The sequence below is a fragment of the Pavona decussata genome, unplaced genomic scaffold (genome assembly GCF_977016875.1).
Source record: "Pavona decussata unplaced genomic scaffold, jaPavDecu1.1 SCAFFOLD_179, whole genome shotgun sequence".
Lineage (NCBI taxonomy): Eukaryota > Metazoa > Cnidaria > Anthozoa > Scleractinia > Agariciidae > Pavona > Pavona decussata.
Window position 1 is genome coordinate 454,396 of NW_028145589.1, and position 22,067 is coordinate 476,462.

The 22,067-nt window shown below is 39.3% G+C and overlaps 1 protein-coding gene across 2 annotated transcripts; it reads left to right on the top strand.

The window, feature by feature from the left end:
- The first annotated feature begins 371 nt into the window (after window positions 1–371).
- On the top strand, window positions 372–21,955 carry LOC146463289 (exocyst complex component 1-like). Of its 2 annotated transcripts, XM_085084626.1 has the most exons (25): window positions 372–530; window positions 1,340–1,467; window positions 2,007–2,102; window positions 2,902–2,962; window positions 3,346–3,405; window positions 4,774–4,907; window positions 5,886–6,011; window positions 7,105–7,206; window positions 7,855–7,987; window positions 8,817–8,926; window positions 9,815–9,961; window positions 10,541–10,634; window positions 11,487–11,707; window positions 12,468–12,563; window positions 13,051–13,133; window positions 13,771–13,809; window positions 15,244–15,285; window positions 15,843–15,923; window positions 16,403–16,538; window positions 17,179–17,262; window positions 18,166–18,319; window positions 18,961–18,981; window positions 19,532–19,656; window positions 20,267–20,461; window positions 21,509–21,955. In XM_085084626.1, the coding sequence occupies exons 1-25, from the start codon at window positions 407–409 to the stop codon at window positions 21,659–21,661; spliced, it is 2,745 nt and encodes a 914-aa protein (XP_084940752.1). In that variant the 5' UTR covers window positions 372–406; the 3' UTR covers window positions 21,662–21,955. The 2 variants fall into 2 exon arrangements, with proteins under 2 accessions (XP_084940752.1, XP_084940753.1); XM_085084627.1 differs by lacking the exon at window positions 15,244–15,285.
- The last annotated feature ends 112 nt before the right edge of the window (window positions 21,956–22,067 follow it).

The window sequence follows — 22,067 nt, forward strand, 5'->3', positions numbered from 1 at the left end:
TTTACCCTGCGTTCCTTAGAGTTTCTCAAAGTCGCTCTCGAGCTCTGACGATCGCGCTTCGCGCTCTCTAAGCTCGACTTGTAAGCAAGTCTATGTTGAACAGTAAGCGCGCCAGAGAAGGGTTTCTACGGCTCGGAATGGCAAAAAAACACCACGCGTGACTCAATCAACATTTCCTTGAAACTTTATTTCAACATAAAGGTGAAAGGCGACTTTAAATATCTCTACTCAGTAAAACTTTCAGCCGATCGTGTCGCGTGAATATAAAGTCTCAAGTTGCAAACAGTCATTACACCACACAAACAGAGGGTGGTATGCCTGTGGTACATGAACTGACAAATCAAAAATTATTTTTGAGGTAAAGAAAACCGAGGAGAGACTGGACATCAATGGCGGTGGCCACAATATGGCAGCCATCAAGCACAATTTACAGAGGGATCTTTTCAAACCGAGTGAAGAGAGACTTTATGCTGTCGTAAGCGTGACTAAACCAGGAAAAAAGAAGAAAGCGAGCTTCCTTTGTGTGGCTGGTATGAGTTTGTTGTGCAGTCGATTTGTCAGTTCATAATACTTGAGTTCCTTTCCGTGTGTTTACGTCCTCGTACCAAATGAAAACAGTTGAAAATATAACCATCTTTCTAGAGTATACTACATAGTTGATTTGATGAACAACCTAAAGGCCATAGGCTTGGAATCCGGATGTCCCGGGTTCAAGTCCCGCTCTGACCGCTAGCTGGAGTTGTTTCTCGGTAGCCCGTAGTTCAACTCCTCGGCCAGGTTGTGAATAGCCAGCTGGTCTTTCTCCTACCAATTTGGATTTTTAACCATATTATGTTCAACCCAGGATTAGTTTAATCATGATTTGAACAACTGGGCTGTGGAGTCTACTTGTAAAAGTGACCCTGTATTCTTTCCTTGTAGTTTATAGGTTTACAGTCAAAATGCCCCCAAGGCATAACGCCCCCTAATGGAAGCGAAGCTCTTATAGAACGAGTGCTTATACATGTAGCTTCTCACTTTTAGAACAAAGAATATACATGTATCTTGTTTGTCTCTGGGGGCATTATGTCTTAGGAATGAAGGGGTGTTTTGTCTTGGGGGCATTTTGACCGGTTACCAGTAAATATCCCTACATTTTCATACAGGTAATGCCCATACTGGGGATGAAAGTTTACAATGCTACCAGTTTTAGTCCCTTGTCAGTGGTGGTTTCAGTTAATCTGTTGGTTCATAATAAGTTGTTATTTTCAATATAATTCAAGGATTGTATTCTCGGTAATGTTTTTCAAAATTCTTTTCTTTTAGCATACTTTTTGTATTTTTCCCATTTCTTATATAGTGACCACAGTGAAGCCGGAAACAGTTTCCATTTATCAAGTGAAAAAGACTGAAAAAGACACTTACAAGAAGAGAACAAACTGGAGACTGAAGGACCTAAAGGCCATTGATGGCAAAGATGACACTAATGTAAGAGTAGAACTCAATGAGAGAAAGGGACTCCCTATAAGTGATAATAATTTACTTATCATCATCATTATCATTATCATTATCATTATCATTATCATTATCATTATTATTATTATTATTATTATTGTTATTACTATTATTATTGAGAAGGTTTTTGTGGCAAATTTAATAAACGGTTTTAATTGGTCATACAATATCTGTTAAAATAAAATGGTTTTAATAATAGATGAGGTTTTGGATGATGAATGAAAATACTGCCTGAAGGTAGTGCCAACCCAAAGTAGTGAGCCAACTCCACATAACAATGCAAAAAGCTGCTAGAGCTGTATATCTAAAAGGAACGAAGGCCATCACTTTCAGAACTTTAAAATATTATTTATCAATTTCAATTTTCTTTACTGTCTGCCCTGTCGTTCCCACAAGACATTTGACTTGAATAATGTTGTCTCCTTCAGCTATGCTCAATACTTTGTATTTGTAAAAACATTACCAGTGTGAAATGAAGATTCATATATTCATATTCTTACCCTTTTGCTCAGGAAAATCCAGAATTTCATCTTCATTTTGACAAGATTTACAAGTGGGTGGCAAGCAGTGTCCAGGATAAAAACAATTTCATAGTTGCACTCTGGAAGGTTAGTAATGATTTAAGATGCTTTGTGTTCAGAGATCCAGGGAACAGGTCACAAAAATGACCAGAAGGTTAAAAAGGTTTGCAAGAGAAAATGTTTAATGCTTATGCTAGTAATATTCTAAGTTCCTAATAGTCTCTCAGTATGAAGATGGAAGAACTGAGTCTGAAGTACAAATGTACATCAGTCTAAAGTTATTTACCATTAGTTACCAGTGGTGGATGCAGACCTTCAGGTAAGTGGGTGGATACATATAGTCCCCAATGCAGGTATTTTCAGGGGACATGTGAGTGCCAGAACCTTGGTTGATCATAGCTGTCATATTAGATTTTCAAAATGTTAGGGAGCTGGGTTGGTCACACTTTCTACTTTACCCAGTCTTCCTGTGCTTTTAAAATCTTAGTCGGTGGCTATGACACTTGCCTAAAATAATACTGCTGCATTGCAGGCTAGAAGGTGGCCCAGTCTTGAATGCTTGACTTGCTTTCTGTCATCAAGATAAATATCTCAGTATCTCAGTATAGTTTTGGTCTGTATCCACCACTGCCAAACCATTTCCAACCTGGCCGTTTTATAGGTGATAATACTCATTCTGTGCCTCGCATTTTATCAAATATGTTTAACTACGTTATCAGATCATTACAGTAACTGTTTACCATAGTTTTAATTTGTTGTTTTAGCTTTCCTAACTTGGCAAAAATAATATACATAACACAGGGACCTTAGAAACATTACCTTAGGTGGAAATTACGAAGAATGTATTTATGCAGAATTTTTTACTCTTGATTGCTCTTTTGTGTAGTTGTGTGAAAGGCATCTAACACAGAGGAAACCAACTTTGCTACATATCAGTGTGATTGAAGGTACTAAAACAATGAGTATAATAATGCCGATGATAATGATGACGATGATGATAATAATATTAATAATAGTGGAAGTAATTATAAATTATAAATTGGCACACTGATAGACAGGCAGGGTATTACTATTAACTTGGTCTCAGGTATTAGACATCAACTTACCCAGAAGCTGGGTGATGTAAAACTCTGACATTTTTGCTATTTAAAACTCGTCCAGCAGTAGAGCTCATATGTAGAGTATAAGTAGAACCTCACGCTCTAATTAGGGGCTAGCTAAATTCCTAAATTGTCCTTTGCTCATATGTTAATGTTGCTGAAAAGTTGTTCTTTTTAGGAGGGAAAGGCTGGCGAAATAAATTCAAATTAAGTTGTGCTTACATTTTTAGATGTTTTTCATGGCAGTGAGAGCAGCAGAACACAACAGCATACAGATGAAGGTCCTGAAGGTAATTTATATTTAGTTACATGTTAAACATGGAGACACCTGTTATGAAGAAGGAGGCACCTCCCATAATGGGGCACTTCTCATAACAAGACAACTCACATATGAGATATACATGTACTCTGTAGGTCTCCCAAAGGGGAGACCTCAAGTACACCTCCCATAGGGGCACACCTCCCACTGGAGACATCTCTCATAAGGAAATACTTTCCATAAGGGACACTTTTTAAAAGGGGACACCTCCTTAAAGTGACATCTTCTATAACGGAACACTACTCATAAAAGGACACCTGCCCCATAAGGGGACACTTTCCATAAGGGGACATATCCCATATACGGGACACATACACTTCCCACCGTGGTGACACTTCCTGTTGGGTGACACCTCCCCTTGAAAACAACTCCCATAAAAGGACTCTCCCCATAAGGGACATCTATTTTAAGGTCCTGACACCTCTTATAAGGGGACACTTTCCGTAAGGGAGCACATCCCATATAGGGGACAAGTACACTTTCCTCTGGGGGAACACTTCCCATAGGGTGGCATCTCCCATTGAAGTCAGCTCTAACAAAAGGAGACTCCCCATAAGGGACATCTATTGCAAGGTCCTGACACCTCTCATAAGGGGACACTTTCTGTAAGGGAACACATCTCATATAGGGGGCAAGTATAGAGTACTTCCCACTGTGGAGAGACTTCCTGTTGGGTGACATCTCCTATTGAATACAACTCTCATAAAAGGACACTCCCTCTATTGTAAGGTCCTGACATCTTCCATAAGGGAACACATCTTCCATACTATAGGGGAGACATACTTCTCATAAGAGACACCTTCCAGATGGGACACCTTCTAAGGAGACTCCTCCCATAAGAGGAGGCCTTTCATTGTAAGAGACACCTGTCACAGGGGACACCTTTCATAGGATAAAGAGACTGTCACCTCTCATAAGGGACCCCTTCCATGAGGATACCTATTTGAATGGGAAACCTTCCAGTGGGGCACATATGGATCCATAATGTGATACTTCTCAAGGGAGACCGTCCTTGCATAAGGGGACACCCATTGGGTGCACTTATCATAGGCATCAACTCCCATAAAGGGATGCCTCCCACAGAGGATAACTACAATCAACACCCTTCCCCCTCCTACTCAAAATCATCGATGGATTCGTGCGCAAAGCAAAATGCGCCATTTTTTCATCATTGACACTGGGGGGCAAGGTGGGTGGTCTTAATTTTTCATTTGAATTGTCCTTAAGATTGTAGCATAAAGAGACACCTCTTAAAAAGGGATATCCTTTCATAAGGGGGATCATTACAAGTCTAGAGCATGTATCACTTCATCCATACTAAAATGCGTAATTTCTCAAGGTGAAGATTACCAGGAACTGACACAGCGAGAGGAGAATGATTTGGAGTATATGATATCCCAAACTGAGAATGCTATCAGCCACATTGAAACATTTACGGAACAACTCTCCAAGGATCTGTCTGTTTTAGATGGGGTAATAAAATATAAAAAAAAAATTAGGAAATGTAATGTTGATCAAACAGCTGCAATGTATTTTAGTATATTTCAGGCAAAACTTTGATAACCTTGATGAAGGTTAGTTTCATTTAACCAAAATATTAGGCAAAATAAAAGGGCAAGTAAAACCTTGTGATTAAAAACCGACTTGCAGAACACTGACTTAGTTACTTTAATTACCTTTAGTTGACAATGGTATTATGATGACACTGAAAAATCAGTTTTCATTGTTTGTTTCTACTTTTCTTTGCCCTTACGGTCTCAGCTGTCTGATCATCCTTGCATTCTTAAAGCTTGTTTTTATTATGTCCATTTTTTATCTTGATCTACTCTAAAGTCTGTCTGCAAATTGCTCCAGACCTGTTTGTTCATTCCTCTTCAGTCCTCTGGAGGCCTATTTAACAATTATCGTGTATTCATAAGTAAAGGTTTTAGTTATACATAGGCAAGTGAAAATAAACGATAAAACCGAACCCGTTTCGGGGTCGTCATGATGCCATTGTGTATTCAGTTTGCTTAAGAAACCTCACCTATCCAGGTGTCATCTCTTGAGATTCAGGTTTTCCAATCCAGGAACTGGTGACAGTGACGAAAGATTGTGAAGTGTGGAGTTAGGTTGTTAGACGCAGATCCAGCCGGAGGGGCTGAAGGATGATGATGATGATGATGATGATGATGATGATGATGATGATGATGATGAAGTGTTACCAGGGTTGTTGTACTGATGGGGATTTTCAGATAAGAAAATAACCACAGCTTTTGTTTTAATACAAGCAGTGGCTGCGTTTAGTGTTAATAGACATGTTGTATTTAATAGAGTTGCATGTATTATGTGATTAAAAAAGCAGTCATAGGAGAGACTGGTGTTGTTTATCAAGCTGTGTTCTGTTCACTAGTGGGTAATTCTTGTTTATGGTCATGTCCTTTCTATTGAACTATTTCATTCATTTTGTAGGCCAATATCCATTCTATCATGGATGCAGAGCCCCAGGTGGAATCATTGATGCAACTGTTGAATGATGCTTTGAAAGAGCTTGATAACCTGGATTCACGGCTGACAGGCTATGACACTCTTCTTAGAGTAAGTTAACAATAATTTATTATTGCTAGTGCACATAAACATTCCTATGCTGAATAGGGCCTAAAGACTATCGTCAAACTGGAAATTTTTCACTGACTAAAACCGAAGATCATAAACGAACAATGCGTGGTATATAATTTTATATATCACTAACCCACTTATTTGTATCTTGTCCTTTTGTCAAAAGCTTTTGGACAGAATTTACAAATTGGAGGAATACAAAAAATGACAATTCTATCATCTTCAACAAAGAAAAATTTAAATCTATGGCTTCACTAACAATATCGCGCTACAACTTGGCCTGAACCTCAGTTTAATAATTTCAAAATATTACATTTACTGGTACATTGCCTCGAGAGAAGAAGACCCTTATTTCTTTGATACCTTTCTTGCTGTTCTGAGAAGCAAACTTGACATAGGAAAACACAATTCAAAATTACAAATCAATCTTTAATGCCATAGAACTAAGACCTACCTTTTTGCCTATTAAACGTAAGCTGCACTTTGGGTATAACTATTGTAAATTGGAATCAAACATCTTTTTTTCTTCTATTAGATTTTTGCAAACTAAGTCTTGTATTGTATTTTCTTAGCTTGTATGTATGTTTGTAGCTATCCCTCTGAAACTCGTCATTGAAATTGAAATAAAACAGACAAAAAATAAAAAATTCCCAAAGTGGTCTATGTGAGATGGGCTATGTCAGTTTTACAAATCGACACCTCTATCAACGCGTTAACAAACATACAAGCTCAAGATCTTCAATTGGGAAACACATGAAACAACATGGGGTCGAGAAATCAAACATCGCAGACAATTTTTCGGTCCTGAAAAAGTGCCAGAATAAATTTGACTGCCTTGTTTATGAAATGTTGTTTATACAAGAGCACAAACCATCGTTAAACATGCAATCTGACCCAATTTGTGGGAAGATATTCTGCTAACTTATTTGCATAAAATAATCAAGCCCGCAGGAATGCCATCAAGTGAGATTTAATTATTCAAATTCAACTATTTTGAATACTAAACTTCTTTGTTTCTCTTCATGAATTATTAATCATTTTGAGCAACACTGATTCTTTATAAACTATACAGGGTGTGCGTGCTCAGATGGAGCAGATGGAAGACAAGGACAAACACATGGAGACTGAAAGTAAAAACCGCAAGATGCTCTTAGAAGAGGTGGAATCATTAGTGGTCAGTTAAGTCCATTGATTCTTTTTTCTTCACTTTAATTTAGATGGTTCATCAAAAAGAAGAATATTTGCCGGACTTATTCCAACAATTTAGATTTAAAATCTTCAGCGAAGCTAATAGTAAAGTTTGATGTCAATGACCACAGGTAAATATAAAACACAACAATTATTTCAGTATCCAGAGCTTTTTGGCAAACTCTACCGGTGAAATTGAACAGCGCGCGCACTCTTCGATAACACATATTTTCTCCTCGTGTAGGCAGTTCTTGATATTTCTGAAATGTTCACGTCAAACTGATTTTTGAGGCGTTCTTTTGAAATATAACTTTTCCAGAGGGGGGTGGGGGTGTATTCTGTATTTGAGGAATTTCCAAAGGGGTGGGGGGTTAAAAAAATACCTCAAAAATGGAAAATCCAGGGGGGTGGGGGGGGGGTCCTATGTGAAATTCCCTCCGTGGTGGGGGTATGGATATTTTCTGGAACCACACATTAGGTTCACACAGTTTTATAAATGTCTGCAGAATTTAGTCAAAAGGGAGTCTCTGTGGCAGTTAATGTTTGCAGGTGGCCTTCAATTTAGTTAGAGAACATTGAATTGCTCTGTGTTGAATACAACTGACAGCCATGGATACTCTATATCCTTGAACAGAGTATTTTGGATGTTCCTGAGCGTAACATTGTAGCTCTCCAGGAAGCTGACCTGTCCAAAGGAATGGGACTTAAGGAATGCACTCATGCTGCATTTACTGTGCTTCGTGCCCTGCAGGCTGAACTCAGTCCAGGTATATGACTACATACACTTTAAAAATCAATGGTAGTTTTCTATGGTCTATACTCTCATCGACCATGAAATGACGTCAAAAAATGTTCAAAACTCTAGTGGTTTTAAGTGGTTTCACTACCAAGTTTTGAACATATTTTGGTGTTATTCAATGGTCTATAAGAGTATGAACCATGGAAAATTGCTGTTGGTTTGTTTTTTACAATATCATGGGAAAAGTATTAGCGGAATTGGCTTTATTTTCTGTTGTGGAAAGCTGTGTGTTACATGTGCCATCATTTTTATTGTCTGTACTGTTATGGACAATAGCTACAAGCCAATCACCACGCTGGAATTTTGACAGTAATTGTAAAGACATTAATAGCACAGTTTGACCATTTATGTGCTGCACCCTGATGTAGGAAGCATAATGAATTGTGCACAGGCATTTACTTTTACAGCACAATTAACAGCACCACAGGAAAGTGCTGCTCAGTAGCTTTCATTTGAATGGTCACACTTTAGGATTTCATCCACAGACTCCAAAGTCAGAACCACCTTGTAACAGCATAATAAACAGCACCACAGGAAAGTACTGCTCAGTAACTTTCATTTGAAGGGTCACACTTTAGGATTTCATCCACAGACTCAAAAGTCAGAACTGTTCTGTTTATTTGTTTTCATTACTTAAATATTCCCATTCATAGACGTCTATTCTTCCTGTAGCCTCGGTCTCCCATGCAGATTGTTTTCAGGGGGGTTGTATTACCGTCTTCCTGTGGAGAGGAGGGTTATATATGACTATTCTACCTCTAGCACATGCAATTTTAAATTGATGTCTGATGTTTCAGGTTTAACTGAGATGAGAGCTGTTAAGGAACAGAGAGAGAAGTTTTGGAAGCTCAGTAGTGAGTTTGCACAACGTTTGAAATCCCATTTGATTGACATCTTTCAGCGCCATGTAAGATTTTACTTTTTATCAAAGCTCTTGTTTTGTTGTTGATGAAGATTATTTTTAGACTGCTATTTTACAAGACTAAAAAGTTTAAAAAAGATTAATAACCAAACGTTTTTGACTAATTAGGTCATGTTTAGGTTTCTTACCCTGAAGATGATTTAATTAGTCGAAAACGTTTGGTTCTTAATATTTTTTCAAAACTTTTTGGCCTTGTAAAATAGTATTTTAAATCTCAAGCGAATATTATGTACAAGATTATATTATAAGTGAGGTTTTGGAAAAAAAGGAATATCCATCAGGCCCCAGCCCCAGTTGTTCAAGGAGCGGATAGTTTCATCCGCTGGATAGGTCGCTATCCAGCAGTTGAAATGTGTTCCAAGATTTTTCCGATAGTCCTATAATTTGTGAATAGTGTAGAAGCATATGACAAATTTAAGTATGGGATTGTGTGAAAAACTTGCCAAAGGCGTTGGCTGGGGTACATTTACCGCTGGATATAGCGACTTATCCAGTGGATAAAGTTATCCGCTCTTTGAACAACTGGAGCCAGATTTGCGGTAAATCAGGTCATATTTGATGCACCAGCGCACATGATGTTCCCTCTCACATCTTCCCTACTTCATCTCAGTTGCATTCATTTTCACCCTACCCCCCCAGTCCAGAGTTAGCTTTTTGAAGTTGTTTTTATTTTGTTTTGTTTTTCACCAAAGGAACTCTGTCTGAGAGTAAGAACAGCCTCGAAAAACTCTCCACACATGGCTGTTATTTTACGCCCTGAACAGTTTAAGCCACCAAGTCGCATACTACGACAGTGCTGATGTTAAAATCTGCCCCTGGTTAATGCAGTTATACATAAATAAGAGTTTTTTTTGTTTTTTTTTTTGTCGACAGGGAGCGGAGGTTGAAACTGTTGTTCAGCACTCCAGTGAGCTGTGTATTCCAAAACACTTGGCTTGTCACAATGATCTGGCGCCATTTTCTGAACTTATGAAGTGGCTCAAAGAGGTGGATCAGACGGTGTTTCTGGAGCTATGCCAGGTACATGCTACTAATGACAGATAGTGGTGTACCCGGCATTGATTATGTCTTGATCTGCCCAAAAGGCAGAGCAAAGATTTGGCAGTCTTTTAGTAACTTGCGGAGCAGGAATGGTGCTTTGGTGAGAGCACTCGTCTCCCACCAATGTTGTTCAGGTTCGATTCCCGGTGTTAACGCCATATGTGGGTTGAGTTTGTTGTTGGTTCTCATCCTTGCTCCGAGGGTTTTTCTCTGGGTACTTCGGTTTTCTTCCCTCCGCAAAAACCAACATTCCCAAATTCCAATTCAACCTGGAAGCAGTGGACTGTCACAAATTCAAACAGGGTACTCCCTCTTTTAGGTGCAAAAATTGTATGGATAGGCTACCTACACTGTCTAAGTTAAGTAAATTTTACGTACGTACCGTACCGTCCATTCAAAGGAAATTTACGCGAAAGCGGAAATGTTTCTGAGCTCAACTTCGGAAAGTTTGGCACAGCACGTTCTTTCGGTAATTTGTAAATATTTACTTTGTGTCATATTTAAACAAATCAGTCTACAAGTTCGTTGGTTGTGCTAATTGTTTGTTCCTCTTGGTAGGCGTACACCCAGTCCCTGAGCAAGGTGTATGAGAAAGAATTGAAAGATTTCTTTGAGGCTGCAAAACAGAGGACCCTAACAAAAGGAATTAGAAGTAAGTGTTAAATAATTCAATAAATTGTTGTGGTTTCTTTAACACGTGTACAGTAAGCTCTGCTTTTGCTTCATGTTATCTTGTTATCTTGGTGTCTTTTTGCCTTTTTGATGAAGCATTTCAAAGCCTTGGAGTGGCAACAGAGGAGTCAGTTGTCTCCGTAAATTACAGTTCTTGTGAATTTTGTTGCAACTGAAGAAACACAAACGCAATAAATAAGCAGCTATTAATGAAATGTTAAAGATCTTGTCCCAGTTGTCCAAAGACCGGGACAACTTTATCCAGCGGATAAAATTTTTTGATTGGAGTACATTCTATCCGCTAGATTGCAATTTGTCCACTGGATAGAGTTATCCGCTCTTTGAACAACCGGGCCGGGCCGGTTAACAGATGTCAACGGAGGAAGATAAGTGCCATTTTCGTCAGCAAAATGACAAAATACTAGGAGTGACAGTGGACTGATAATGCAAAAGTATGTGACTTAATGTTCCCCAGCTCGAGCCGCGGTGCATCCCTAGCATCCTGCTAACTGCAGTGTATTACTCCAAAGTCTGCCGGTCGGGATGACATCGCACAGAGTGGGTGTGATCACACAACTTTGCGTTATTCAAAGGGCACACTATCCTCTCAATCACTATCATAAAGAATGAGACAATTCATACTTTCTAGCTGCCTTAGTAGATTCTTCACTTCAAATCAACTGTCCACCCAGCCCTAGCTTCGCGAGGTTTTGCGAGTCACGTATTTCTAGTAATTTTTGTAAGTTACAAGAAATTTAGCAACAAAGCCAGGGCCACACAGAACGTGCACTATACCCGACGGAGCCTACTGACTCAAGCATTCCTTCCTTAGCTTACACCGCCTTCAAGATGACAGGCTCATCATCAGCGGTCAACGATCCGAAAATGAGCCCTCGGCCCAGTCCCCGCAGAGGCTCCTTCAGACAAAGAGAAAAGGCACCGGAAAGAAAAGAAACTGACTCGATTGGCTCAGACTCAAGGTCAAGGTCAGGCTCCATGAGTTCAGTGGACTCTTCTGATCAACTGCAAGAAGGAAGAGGAAAATTTGAAAGGGTTTGTTACTGCGGAAGTTTTATTTTGCCCCTTTAATAGGTTTTTCGTTGATTGTCTTGAAACCAAAATCAATTTTACTATATTATTCTGTGAGACTATTGAGTGTCAAGAGTGATGTCACATTTGCTTTGGTTTACTCGTACTAATTTAAAACCATTACCAATCTTGACTCGCTCACTTGCGTTTTCCCGCGTTTGCTATTTTCTTTGAGTTGTGATTGGATTCACGACTCTCAATATTGAAAACCGCTCAAACTAAGAATCACAAGTAACTCATGAACCCAATAAGATTGTCAAGCAGAAGTATGTGGACCAGTGTACTAAGCGCGGGAAAACGGGTATTTGGAGTGAGGCTAAGCACAGGAAAGCGTACAACCGTACTGATTTGCTTCCTACAGAAGGTGGGGTTGCGGGGGTGGGGAAGGGAGGGGGATTGGGGAGGAGGGAATGTGCTGTGATTGGCAAAAAGTGAGTTATCTTTTTTTTAGTGACGGCCCATGGTAGATTAAATTAGGTTTACAAAAGTATTAAAAAAAAATACTAAATTTAATTACAACTCTACCATAACAATAATACTAATTGTTTCCATGAATTAAGTGCCTCTAGTTTTTGACTGAGTAGTAATAATTTGAAATGGAAAATTGTTGCATGTTTTGGGCCATTCACAGATGTCAACAAGTTATAGTCTCATCTAGTTGTATTACCCATTTCTCATTTGTTCTGCCTGTGCCAGTTCATTTCCTTTCTTATCTTGCCTTCAGGTGTTTGATATTCTGTTGTTGGAGTTGGAGCCAGTTTGTACAGCTGAGCAGGAATTTGTGCAGACATTTTTTGATTTTGCTTTGGATGAGCCGGAGGTGAGTTTCGACTTTTAGTAGAACTTATCTGGCTGATGCAATCTGATTGGCAATCAGTGGTTTGGTATCGGTTACTATCTGTGGTTTCTCAGCTTTTTCGTTTGTGTCAATTTAGTGTCCTATTTTCACAAACTGTGAAACTGAAATAGAGTCTCCGTCTTCATATGTTTCTTAATTATCTCTTTCTCTGTGATGCGTTTATTTCATGTTTTTTCCGTTTGTCTTTGCCTGTGTACAGCCGCCCCCTCCCCTCATGAAAACTCGAGTGCAACAAAGGAAATAGGAGACGCAGGCTGCGTTTGTCTCTTTTCTTTGTATTCATTTCACGTTTTCCTTTTGTCGGTCCGTTTTGTTTTTCCTCCTTATTTTTCTCGTAAGTGTTTTTGTGTCATGTTCACCTCATTTCCCATTCTTTGTGTATTCATTTCACCTTTTTCTTCATTTAAGTCTGTCATTTTTCATTTCTTGTTTGTTTGCTGTTGTTTAGCCCTCGGATTCAACAAGCACATTCGGCATGGATTCTTCCGATGGAGCCATGTCTAGCAAAGCAGTAAAGTCTGTAGACTCCACGTAAGTATAGCATGATGTGACTTTTACATCTCTGTCTCGTGATAAAGTTCAGAGCGCCGCAGATATTCTGTGACAATGTGAAGGGAACTGTTCTTAGCAAAAAGTGAAATGTTTGAAACGTCCTTTCTATGTGAGCATCATCACTCCATGGAAGCCAGTTTCCAAAGCACATCGCTGAGGCTGTGGGAGTCCAAAGAAATTTAAATCACTTTTTAAAAGCTTCTCATGCCTGTGCACACTGCTGGTTAATCTTTAGATCCGTATGCTTGTCCTTTCATCTAGCAGTCGCTTATTATTTAGCCGATTTAGTACTTTGAAATCTCAACCAGTTTATTATACGTTCAAGAATAGCTGTTGTAAAAGTTGTAACTTTTTATCTCAAGTATTTCGTGTTGTGTAATCTATTCATGGGGTTTATCTCGAAGGGTCTCCCTTCCATTAAATAGTAATTAATATGTTAACGTTAGCTGTTTGTAGAAAAGCCAATGCAGTCATTAAGAAGTATGAATAACTCTGTTTTCACCCCCCCCCCCCCGTAAAAAAACAAACAAACAAACAAACAAACAAAAACAAACCGCAAATTAATTGTAAGTGCTTTTTGCAACGACCATAATATTCTTCTTTTTTTATTTGTTAGGGATGTGAAAGAAAGAATGCCTCTGAATGAAAAAGTCAGGTAACACATCTTAGTGGAAATACATTCTCATCTTTTAGTTGTTTAAACTTGTTCATAAATAATAGATTTAATTTTAGGTGAGGCAGTTCAGTTTTGAAGTAAAGCAATTACTGGAAAACAAGCTGCAATAGGAACATATTCCCCTTGTCTTCCTCGACGATTTTTTTTTCCGCCACTCTTATCGAGCCAATGATTCCTCAAAACAAGCGGTAAAGAGTAACAACTTCATGAAGTATTGAATCTGTTTTAAAATGGACGTTATATATATACTGACACTTGATTGAAAAAACGTTGTCAGATAAAACCATGAACGATAAGATCCAACAGTTTTGTAGAATGCGTTTTACCTATGGGCTTATCTACATTCTTCTTGTTAGGAAATAGAAAAGCACGTACGGTTTTTAGGGCTTGAAATTTCCGTTTTTCTCGTGGAAAAAGACAAGTTTTGCGGATAACTTATTTCCGCCAGTTTTGACTTTTCTCGGTTCGGCCTCTGGGTTTCCGAGAATGAATGGAGATAATGGGTGCTTATCATTTACATGGAAAACCCGGAAATTCCAGTTGGAAATCAAATGGTACGCATCATTCCATTTGGAGTACTTCTGAAATTATGGGATTACTCCTTTTGGGATTTACAGCTGATGTTCATAAATTTTGCATGTTTTCCATCTTCTGTTAAGACAAAAATTCCAAAAATTTCCATCCGGGTGGTTTGCGTAAATGGTAAGCACCCAATATCTCTATTGCTAAGTGATCATCCGAGCCGCGAGAGATCTAACAGATAACATGGAAAAGTCATCACCTTTTTTCTCATTCGTTTCAAGAATTTAAGTTTTGGCCAGCGCAGAGGGTTCCTTTTTTCCCCAGACCCAGGAAAGAAAACACTCTCCAGAAGATGTTTATGCGCAGGCTATGACGGTCTCAACACCTACTAGACTGCGGACAGTCCCTCTATTTTTTTTGCACTGCATCGAGCCATCACGTTCGATCATGTAGCCTCCATCTTGGATCACTTGGCGAGCGATATCTTGGGAGAGCTGGGACAAAACTACCCCTCCCCACCCCCAACTCGGTAGTTTTGGCACTCTCCCCCAGGTTGCGCTCAACATAACAAAGTAAAATGGCGGCCCGTTCGATCCAAACGATTACACGGAAACATAGGGGATAAGTACCCTAACTGAACTCTAACAAAGCACTGCTTATTTTAGCCGCCTCTTTCATGTATTCAGTTTCTACGTGCTAGATATTTGTATAATCGTTCTCTTATATGTTCACTCTTTCAAGTTTCACATGTACAGTTGCATGATATCACAACATTCAACAGGCTGAAATGTTAATCTAGCATAGCTTCTTAACATGAAGCAGTGCCATCTTGCACCTCAATTAAAAAAAAAAGAAGAAGTTTAACACGTCATCTAACTGTTGTTCCTCCAGAAGAAGAAAGCAGCGGATCAATAAAAACCGGGAAGATATGAAGTATGTAGAACATTAAACAACCTACTGCACAGCTGCTGAGCTAAAATTAAAACGTAAAACCAAGCTTTTTATGGCAAAGTAAATCGTAAAAATCAGTTATAAATTGTTAAAAATGCCACATATTTATGATTCGTTTAGCATAAAGTATTTCTGTACTAAACAGTTTTTAAATGTCCGAAGATATCAGAGGTAATAAACTCATTGTAAACCCGTAAACTGCACGTCTCATAAGTAAACTATGCACTTTAAAAAGCTAAGTTTAGTCTAAACCGCACGCTTTTGCCACCTGAATGATAAGCATGTTTTTAAATTTACGGTGATGGTTTTAATGGGATTAAATATATCAAGCTCTTTCACAGTGTGATCTTGATATCGACTTCACTTTCAAAAGTGGCAAATTCACGGACCACGTATCGATGAACAGATAAACATTTTATAGGAGAAGGAAAAGAGGAAAGTTCTGGTTGACTTCGAGATTCAAGAGCATACTCTGAAAGAGCTGCAAAAATTACTGCCTCTGCTGTGGCTAAACTCTACGTTGTGCCTCTCTTTTACAGGAAAGTCATGCAAGGATTGTTCAGTGTACTGGAGACTGAGTTACACAGCTACATTCACTTTGCCGACAGACTCGATAATTTGTATGTGCACTTAATATTGTTGAGGGTGTAGTATTCAAATGACAGATGAGTTTGAAATTTTGATATTTGAAATTTTGCTTTTCCATTGGTTTACAAGTTAGGAATGATTTTCAAAGTAGTCGACGAATGTGGCGAGTTCTCCTTATATTTCAAATTGATAACTAGTTCCAAAGCAAAATTGTGCTTGTTAGGAATCACTCTTCAACAACTTTTATGTGAATTGTCCGGTGCGCTTGAGAATTTAGTCGACACTCCCAGAAATTAGAATCTTGTCCTATACCACAGAAAAGTACAGCTCAGTAGCTTTCATTTGAATGGTCACACTTTAGTATTTCATCCACACACTCAAATGTTAGAACCACCTTGTATAGCATAGTAAACAGCACCACAGGATAGAACTGATAGTGTAGCATTCATCCACACAGACTCAAAAGTTTAAACCACGTAACTTGATTCATAGTTTCTTTGTTGTGTTGCAGTAACACGATGTACATGTTGGTGAAGATTGGTCATTTCGTGATCACAACTCAGCTGTCTGGATCCCCTGTTTCTTATCTTAGTCAGCAGCTTGGAAACTGCCTCATTTCTGTGAAGAGGCTCTTTGACAAGTTTATAGTAAGTATCCCATAATTATGTTAGCCCTCCCCCCTTCTTATTTAATTGTGACTGGTTATCAAATAATCCAAATGTCGTGTAAAAATCATTAAAAATCGAATTTGTCGTTATGAAAACTGTTCTCGTAGAATTGTCTTTCGAGCCCGAAATGTTTTTAGAAACACAGTCACGCTAGTGAGCAGCAAAACTCCACACATTTACCCGTTTTCCCGCGGCTGGCACCCGTGGGGTCATTTCCCGCGCCTAGTTACATTTTTCCCAAGGCACCGAGGTTTTACTTCTGATTGGTCCGTGCCGTCGTATTCGTTTGCTGTGGTTGGTCAGATTGGTTTCCCGTTGTTTTGATGATGAACACAGCGTGGCCGTTTCCAAAGTGCTGAATAACAGCCAGGTGCATAGCAACGAATTGAAGCAGTCAGGTTGAAGCCACGAGATTTGTCTGAGTGATAAAGGTTCTGGAAACTTAACCTTTCCATACTCATCCTTGTCACATTCTTTCTATTAAAAAAAATTCTATTCTACTGTAACCCGTTTTCCTTATCATCACTGAGAGTTAGTCAAACTACAATTGTAAATGAAGTGGTTTTAAAAATGACTGTATAAACAAAAATGCAAACTATTGTGTATTTTTTTTTCTCAGTCAAGCTTGAAGAAGCAAATTGAAGAAATGAAGATCCAGAAGACAAAGAAGTGTGGAATTTTGCCTTTTGTGATCAAGTTTGAGGTCAGTTTTGGAGTAAACACCACGGTTTTATCCATCACTTCATTCAAGCAAATCACTCGAAACTGCATCCAGCAGAGTAACACGTCTTACTTACACCTGTGGTCTTCTTCTTTCACCCTCTCACTCCAATTCTGAAGCATAGACCACAACGGCTCTTGGAATGTAGCTTTCTTTAAACAACGCTTTTCTGGGGACAGGCGGTTAGCCAAACGCCCGGGCTCCAGCCTGCACCAAGCTACATCAAGCGCCCGGGCTCCAGCCAGCACCAAGCTACATCAAACGCCCTGGCTCCAGCCAGCACCAAGCTACATCAAACGCCCTGGCTCCAGCCAGCACCAAGCTACATCAAACGCCCTGGCTCCAGCCAGCACCAAGCTACATCAAGCGCCCGGGCTCCAGCCAGCACCAAGCTACATGGTGGGGCAGGTCACGAAACTGGGAATTCTGTGCCTTACTCTTTGAGATGAATGTGTCGGTTCTTACTTTTCATTGACAGACGGTTTCCTCATTTAGCTCCTTCGCGCTCTAATTGTAAATACATTGTTTTATTTATCCATCAAACTTACTTATAGACCATGCCCAGCTTGTTCAAAGAGTGCATAACTCTATCCAGTGGATAAATCGCTATCCGGCGGATAAATTGTACTCCAACTAATATGCTTCATTCCCTAGATAGCGACTTATCCGCTCTTTGAACAACTGGAGCCATATTTGTATTTACGCGCTTGTACTGGAGCCACAGTTTGCATTACTGGCTCATGCGGGAATCGGTGAGTATTCCTGTATAGTTCACAGGCCTAATACAAGTAAAGGTTTCAAATAATAAACGCGTACATTTTCCACAGGACTTAAAATTTGTTCAGTTTCACGGACTGCGCTTTATTATTTGTATACTTCTTTTAGGAATTTGCAGCGATTTCTGAAAGTGTTTTCAAGAACTCTGATCGCCGTACTGATCTTGATAAAGCCTATCACCATCTCATTCGAGTTCTGTTTATAAACGTGGAGCGAATGGCCGAGGAACATCAGAAAACACCAAGGGCAGTGGTCATGATGGGTAAGTGACTACTGAGACTTGTTTGTTTTCCCTTTATATCAAAGAACAAATTCTCCTATCTTGTCCCCACACTTTTCTTAGAGATTTAGTTTCTAAAGAATCTATGGTGCTGCGTCGGTGGAGAATAGAAAGGATCGTTCGGTTTTATCAATAGAGCTAATTTGGCCACTGCGAAGAGATGCGAGTGCTGTCTTCATTTTGTCATTCTGTCAAATAAAGTGTGGACACAACCGTTATAATTAACAGTTATTCCAAGAGCGCGCGTTGGATGCAAGGTGATAGATAACCGCGCCGAGTTGGCTATAATCACTTCGTATCCAACAAGTGCGAGTGGAATAATTGTTTTATTGAAAACAACCACGAAAACTCGCTAAATCTTGTTGATTTAGTGATATTTTCTCAATTTTCCCCCCTGACGCTTACTCTTACCATCTTTGTGGGACATGGTATAATATATATATATTATGGCCGCAAAACCAATCAAAACTCTGGTACTACGTCTGGTACTACCCAGAGGCTGGGAAACCTGTGACCTCCCGCTCAGCAGTCTGAGCTGAGCTGACCAGGTGGTAACCCTGTGTTGTATACTGTCTCAGTATTCAACATGAGCTTACTATTTAACCTTTTGCTTTATTTCACAGAAAACTACCACCATTTGTTTAGTAAGTATTTTGATTTCTTTGTAACGTTGACCAACTCATAAATGCTTTCGGCTACGGAGGACCAAGGAGAACTGAAGTAAATGCCAATTTGAAAAGTCAGGGTGATGTTTTCAAGTTCTTCCCTTGTACCTTAGATAAAATCCACTTGATTTCATCTCACTGGTGATCTAGAAGTAATTTATGAATGAGCTGAACAACGTATTTAAAGAAAAAAGTATTTTTTAGCGGAATAATCAACATGACACCGCTCCATTTATCGTACATCATGTTTTCGCTCTCTTTTTCTCGTGTTCTGATTGGTCTTTCTGGTTTATTTGATCGATTGATTGATTGATTGATTGATTGATTGATTGATTGATTGATTGATTGATTGATTGATTGATTGATTGATTGATTGATAACTTTATTTATACACGGTACGAATTCATCAGTAAATTACAAAATCCTATACTTAATAGGTCAGTACTAAGTCTATGCATGTCTTGCAACACTGGCAAGTGACTTCATTCGTCTTGATTTAACATAAACTTGAGTTTTGTTTTTGATTCAGGGGTGTTGAGTCGTCTGAAGATTGTTTGTTTGGAGAACGAGAAGAGAGAAGCGAAGAGGAAGTATTCGGATAGTCAAAAGATGTACGTCAAGGAAATGCTGGGGAGACCCATGGAGAAACTTCATGTAAGAATACTTAGATAGACCCTTATCACTCGTCGGCAATGTTAGGTTTCGGGGGAATAAAAAGCTTTGAGAATGATGTGTTATTCAGTAAGTGACACAGGCATACTCGGAAAAAAAATGCGAGTGCTCCTATCAGGGGTCGAACCTTGACCTTCCCGATGACTGGTTCGGATGCTCTACCGCTGAGCTACAGGAGACTCGTGGGAGGGACAAACATCCTGCATACTGCTTGGATTGGAATGTCAATGTGGGATATGCGCAATGCAATAAATCATGTAAATCATAAATCATGCGCAATGGAATAAAAAGCTTTGTTTTTTCTCCTGAGACTCAACGTGGCCACCGTGTGATAAAGGTCTATTGTGTCTGAGCTTTCGATTTTTTTGTAAAGTTCCTAATATAAGCCCTTCCGAAAATCAGCCACCCTAAAATAAGCGAAACCTTTATAAAAGGTCTTGAACAGCATAACAAAACGGCAACACGGGAAAGCGCTGGTCAGTAGATTTCATTGAATGGTCACAATTTAGCATTTCATCTACACACCAGCAAAAAAAATACCACATGGATTGATTTAATGCTCCTCGAACAAGTTTGTTTTGTTTCTGTGCAGATCTTTTTTGAAGGTGTGCAGGAGTGCATAGCGGCTGGAGTGAAGGAAGATGAGGTTGGATATCAGCTGGCTTTCAGTAAACAAGAACTGAGAAAATGCATCAAAGAGTATCCAGCGAAGGAGCTTAAGAAAGGATTGGAACAATTGTACAAAAAAGTCGAGAAGCACCTGTGCGAAGAGGCCAACTTACTTCAGGTAAGCGCCAAAGCAGCGACACGGCGGTCTAGACGTTAAAGGGATTATGTCACCCCAGGCGCATGCGCGCGTTGATCAGAAGCACTTTGAAATTCGTTGGGCCAACCTTTTTCGAATAACCTCGGAGAGTTCAAAAAGCTGTTTTTATCCGTTTGAATCGCGTTCATGAATTTTTTTAATTTACAAACGTTTTTTAGTAATTACAGAAGCTGTTTGTTGCGATATTTTTGAAAGCGTTTGCAATGGCGGAAAAGCAAAAATCCCGTGACAAGTTGTATGCAAAGTTTCAAATTACTCTGGACTATTACCATATTGCGATACCCACATTACCATAGACGTCTCTCCCAAGCGGAGTGCCGGGAACACTGGCTGTGGTGACATCGCGAAACAACAGACTATCATGTCTGGTTTACATCAGTGAATGCTTGGCTGTGATGACCGCTATCAGTCCAATTACGTATGATCTAGCTCATAGCTCATCTCTTAAACCCATCCCTCTCCCGCAATCCCAACCCCCCCCCCCCCCCCAATCCCACCTATAAAATGTGAAGTGAAAGAACGTTGTGAATAGGCCATCCGTACCATAACACCGGGCTCATTAATTTCCCCTGTTTAAAAAATATATATACGTGAAGGTGTAGGAGGTAATGCCAACACCACCCAGGGTCGGTGCTTGGGTAGACTTTCTCATAAGAAGACGTCTTGAGCCAAGTCTAGTACCTCGGCTACAATTCGAATCCGTGAATTCCCTCTATGCAGTCTGGCGCCATTCCAACTGAGCTAATATATGCCTTGTTGCTTCATGCTACAGAAAACAGAGTGGACTCCACTGTATGAGGATTTCTGTGACCTAACTGTGACTTTATCCTTCCTACCAATGAAGAGGGCTCCCTGGATTTATGATCAACCTGACGTTTTTATTGTGAATCCCAGATATCAAATGTTTTTCTTGGGTACCATGTCGATCACGAAAGTAAATACAGTAAATACCCCGTTCTGTTTTTTTTATTTTTCCTGCTCTTTGAATCTCTTTGCACATTATTTCAGGTTGTGTGGCATTCGATGCAAGATGAATTTATTCACCAGTACAAGCATTTTGAGGATCTTATTCAGCGCTGTTACCCTGGATCCATGATCAATCTTGAAGTCACCATCAATGACATCTTATCCTACTTCTCAAACATTGCTCAGTCTCACTGAGTATCATATGATTGAAAGAGCTAGAATTTCTTCTTACGACGAGTGAGTGACTTCCCATTATATTGTTGAAGAAGACAGCCAATGAGAATTTAGACAATCATCAATAAAGGAGAAGACTATTGCCGATTTACTTCTTAATTGCTAGCTTGTATATAACAGACATTTATGGTAATAATATGTTAGAGAATAGGCCTCCTTATATAAAATAAATAGTCATTTAATGTATTTTATTAAACGTGAAAAAATTTGATAAAAATAATTGTAGGAATAAAAGTGCTATGGCAGTTCAATCAACTTGAGACCCTAAGGTTATGTTTGCACGATACTGCACAATTGTCGATCCACAGGCAGCCCAAGCTCGCGTCACTAGAGAGCGTGTAATAATTAATTACTAGTGGGCATGATT

What these genes read in the sequence shown, in the direction of transcription:
- LOC146463289 (XM_085084626.1), top strand. Translation starts at nt 407, where the DNA reads ATGGCAGCCATCAAGCACAATTTACAGAGGGATCTTTTCAAACCGAGT. An exon ending in AAAAACCGGGAAGATATGAA is followed by an intron (nt 15,286 to 15,842) that starts GTATGTAGAACA and finishes TCTCTTTTACAG; the next exon opens with GAAAGTCATGCAAGGATTGT. An exon ending in AAGAGGCCAACTTACTTCAG is followed by an intron (nt 20,462 to 21,508) that starts GTAAGCGCCAAA and finishes ACATTATTTCAG; the next exon opens with GTTGTGTGGCATTCGATGCA.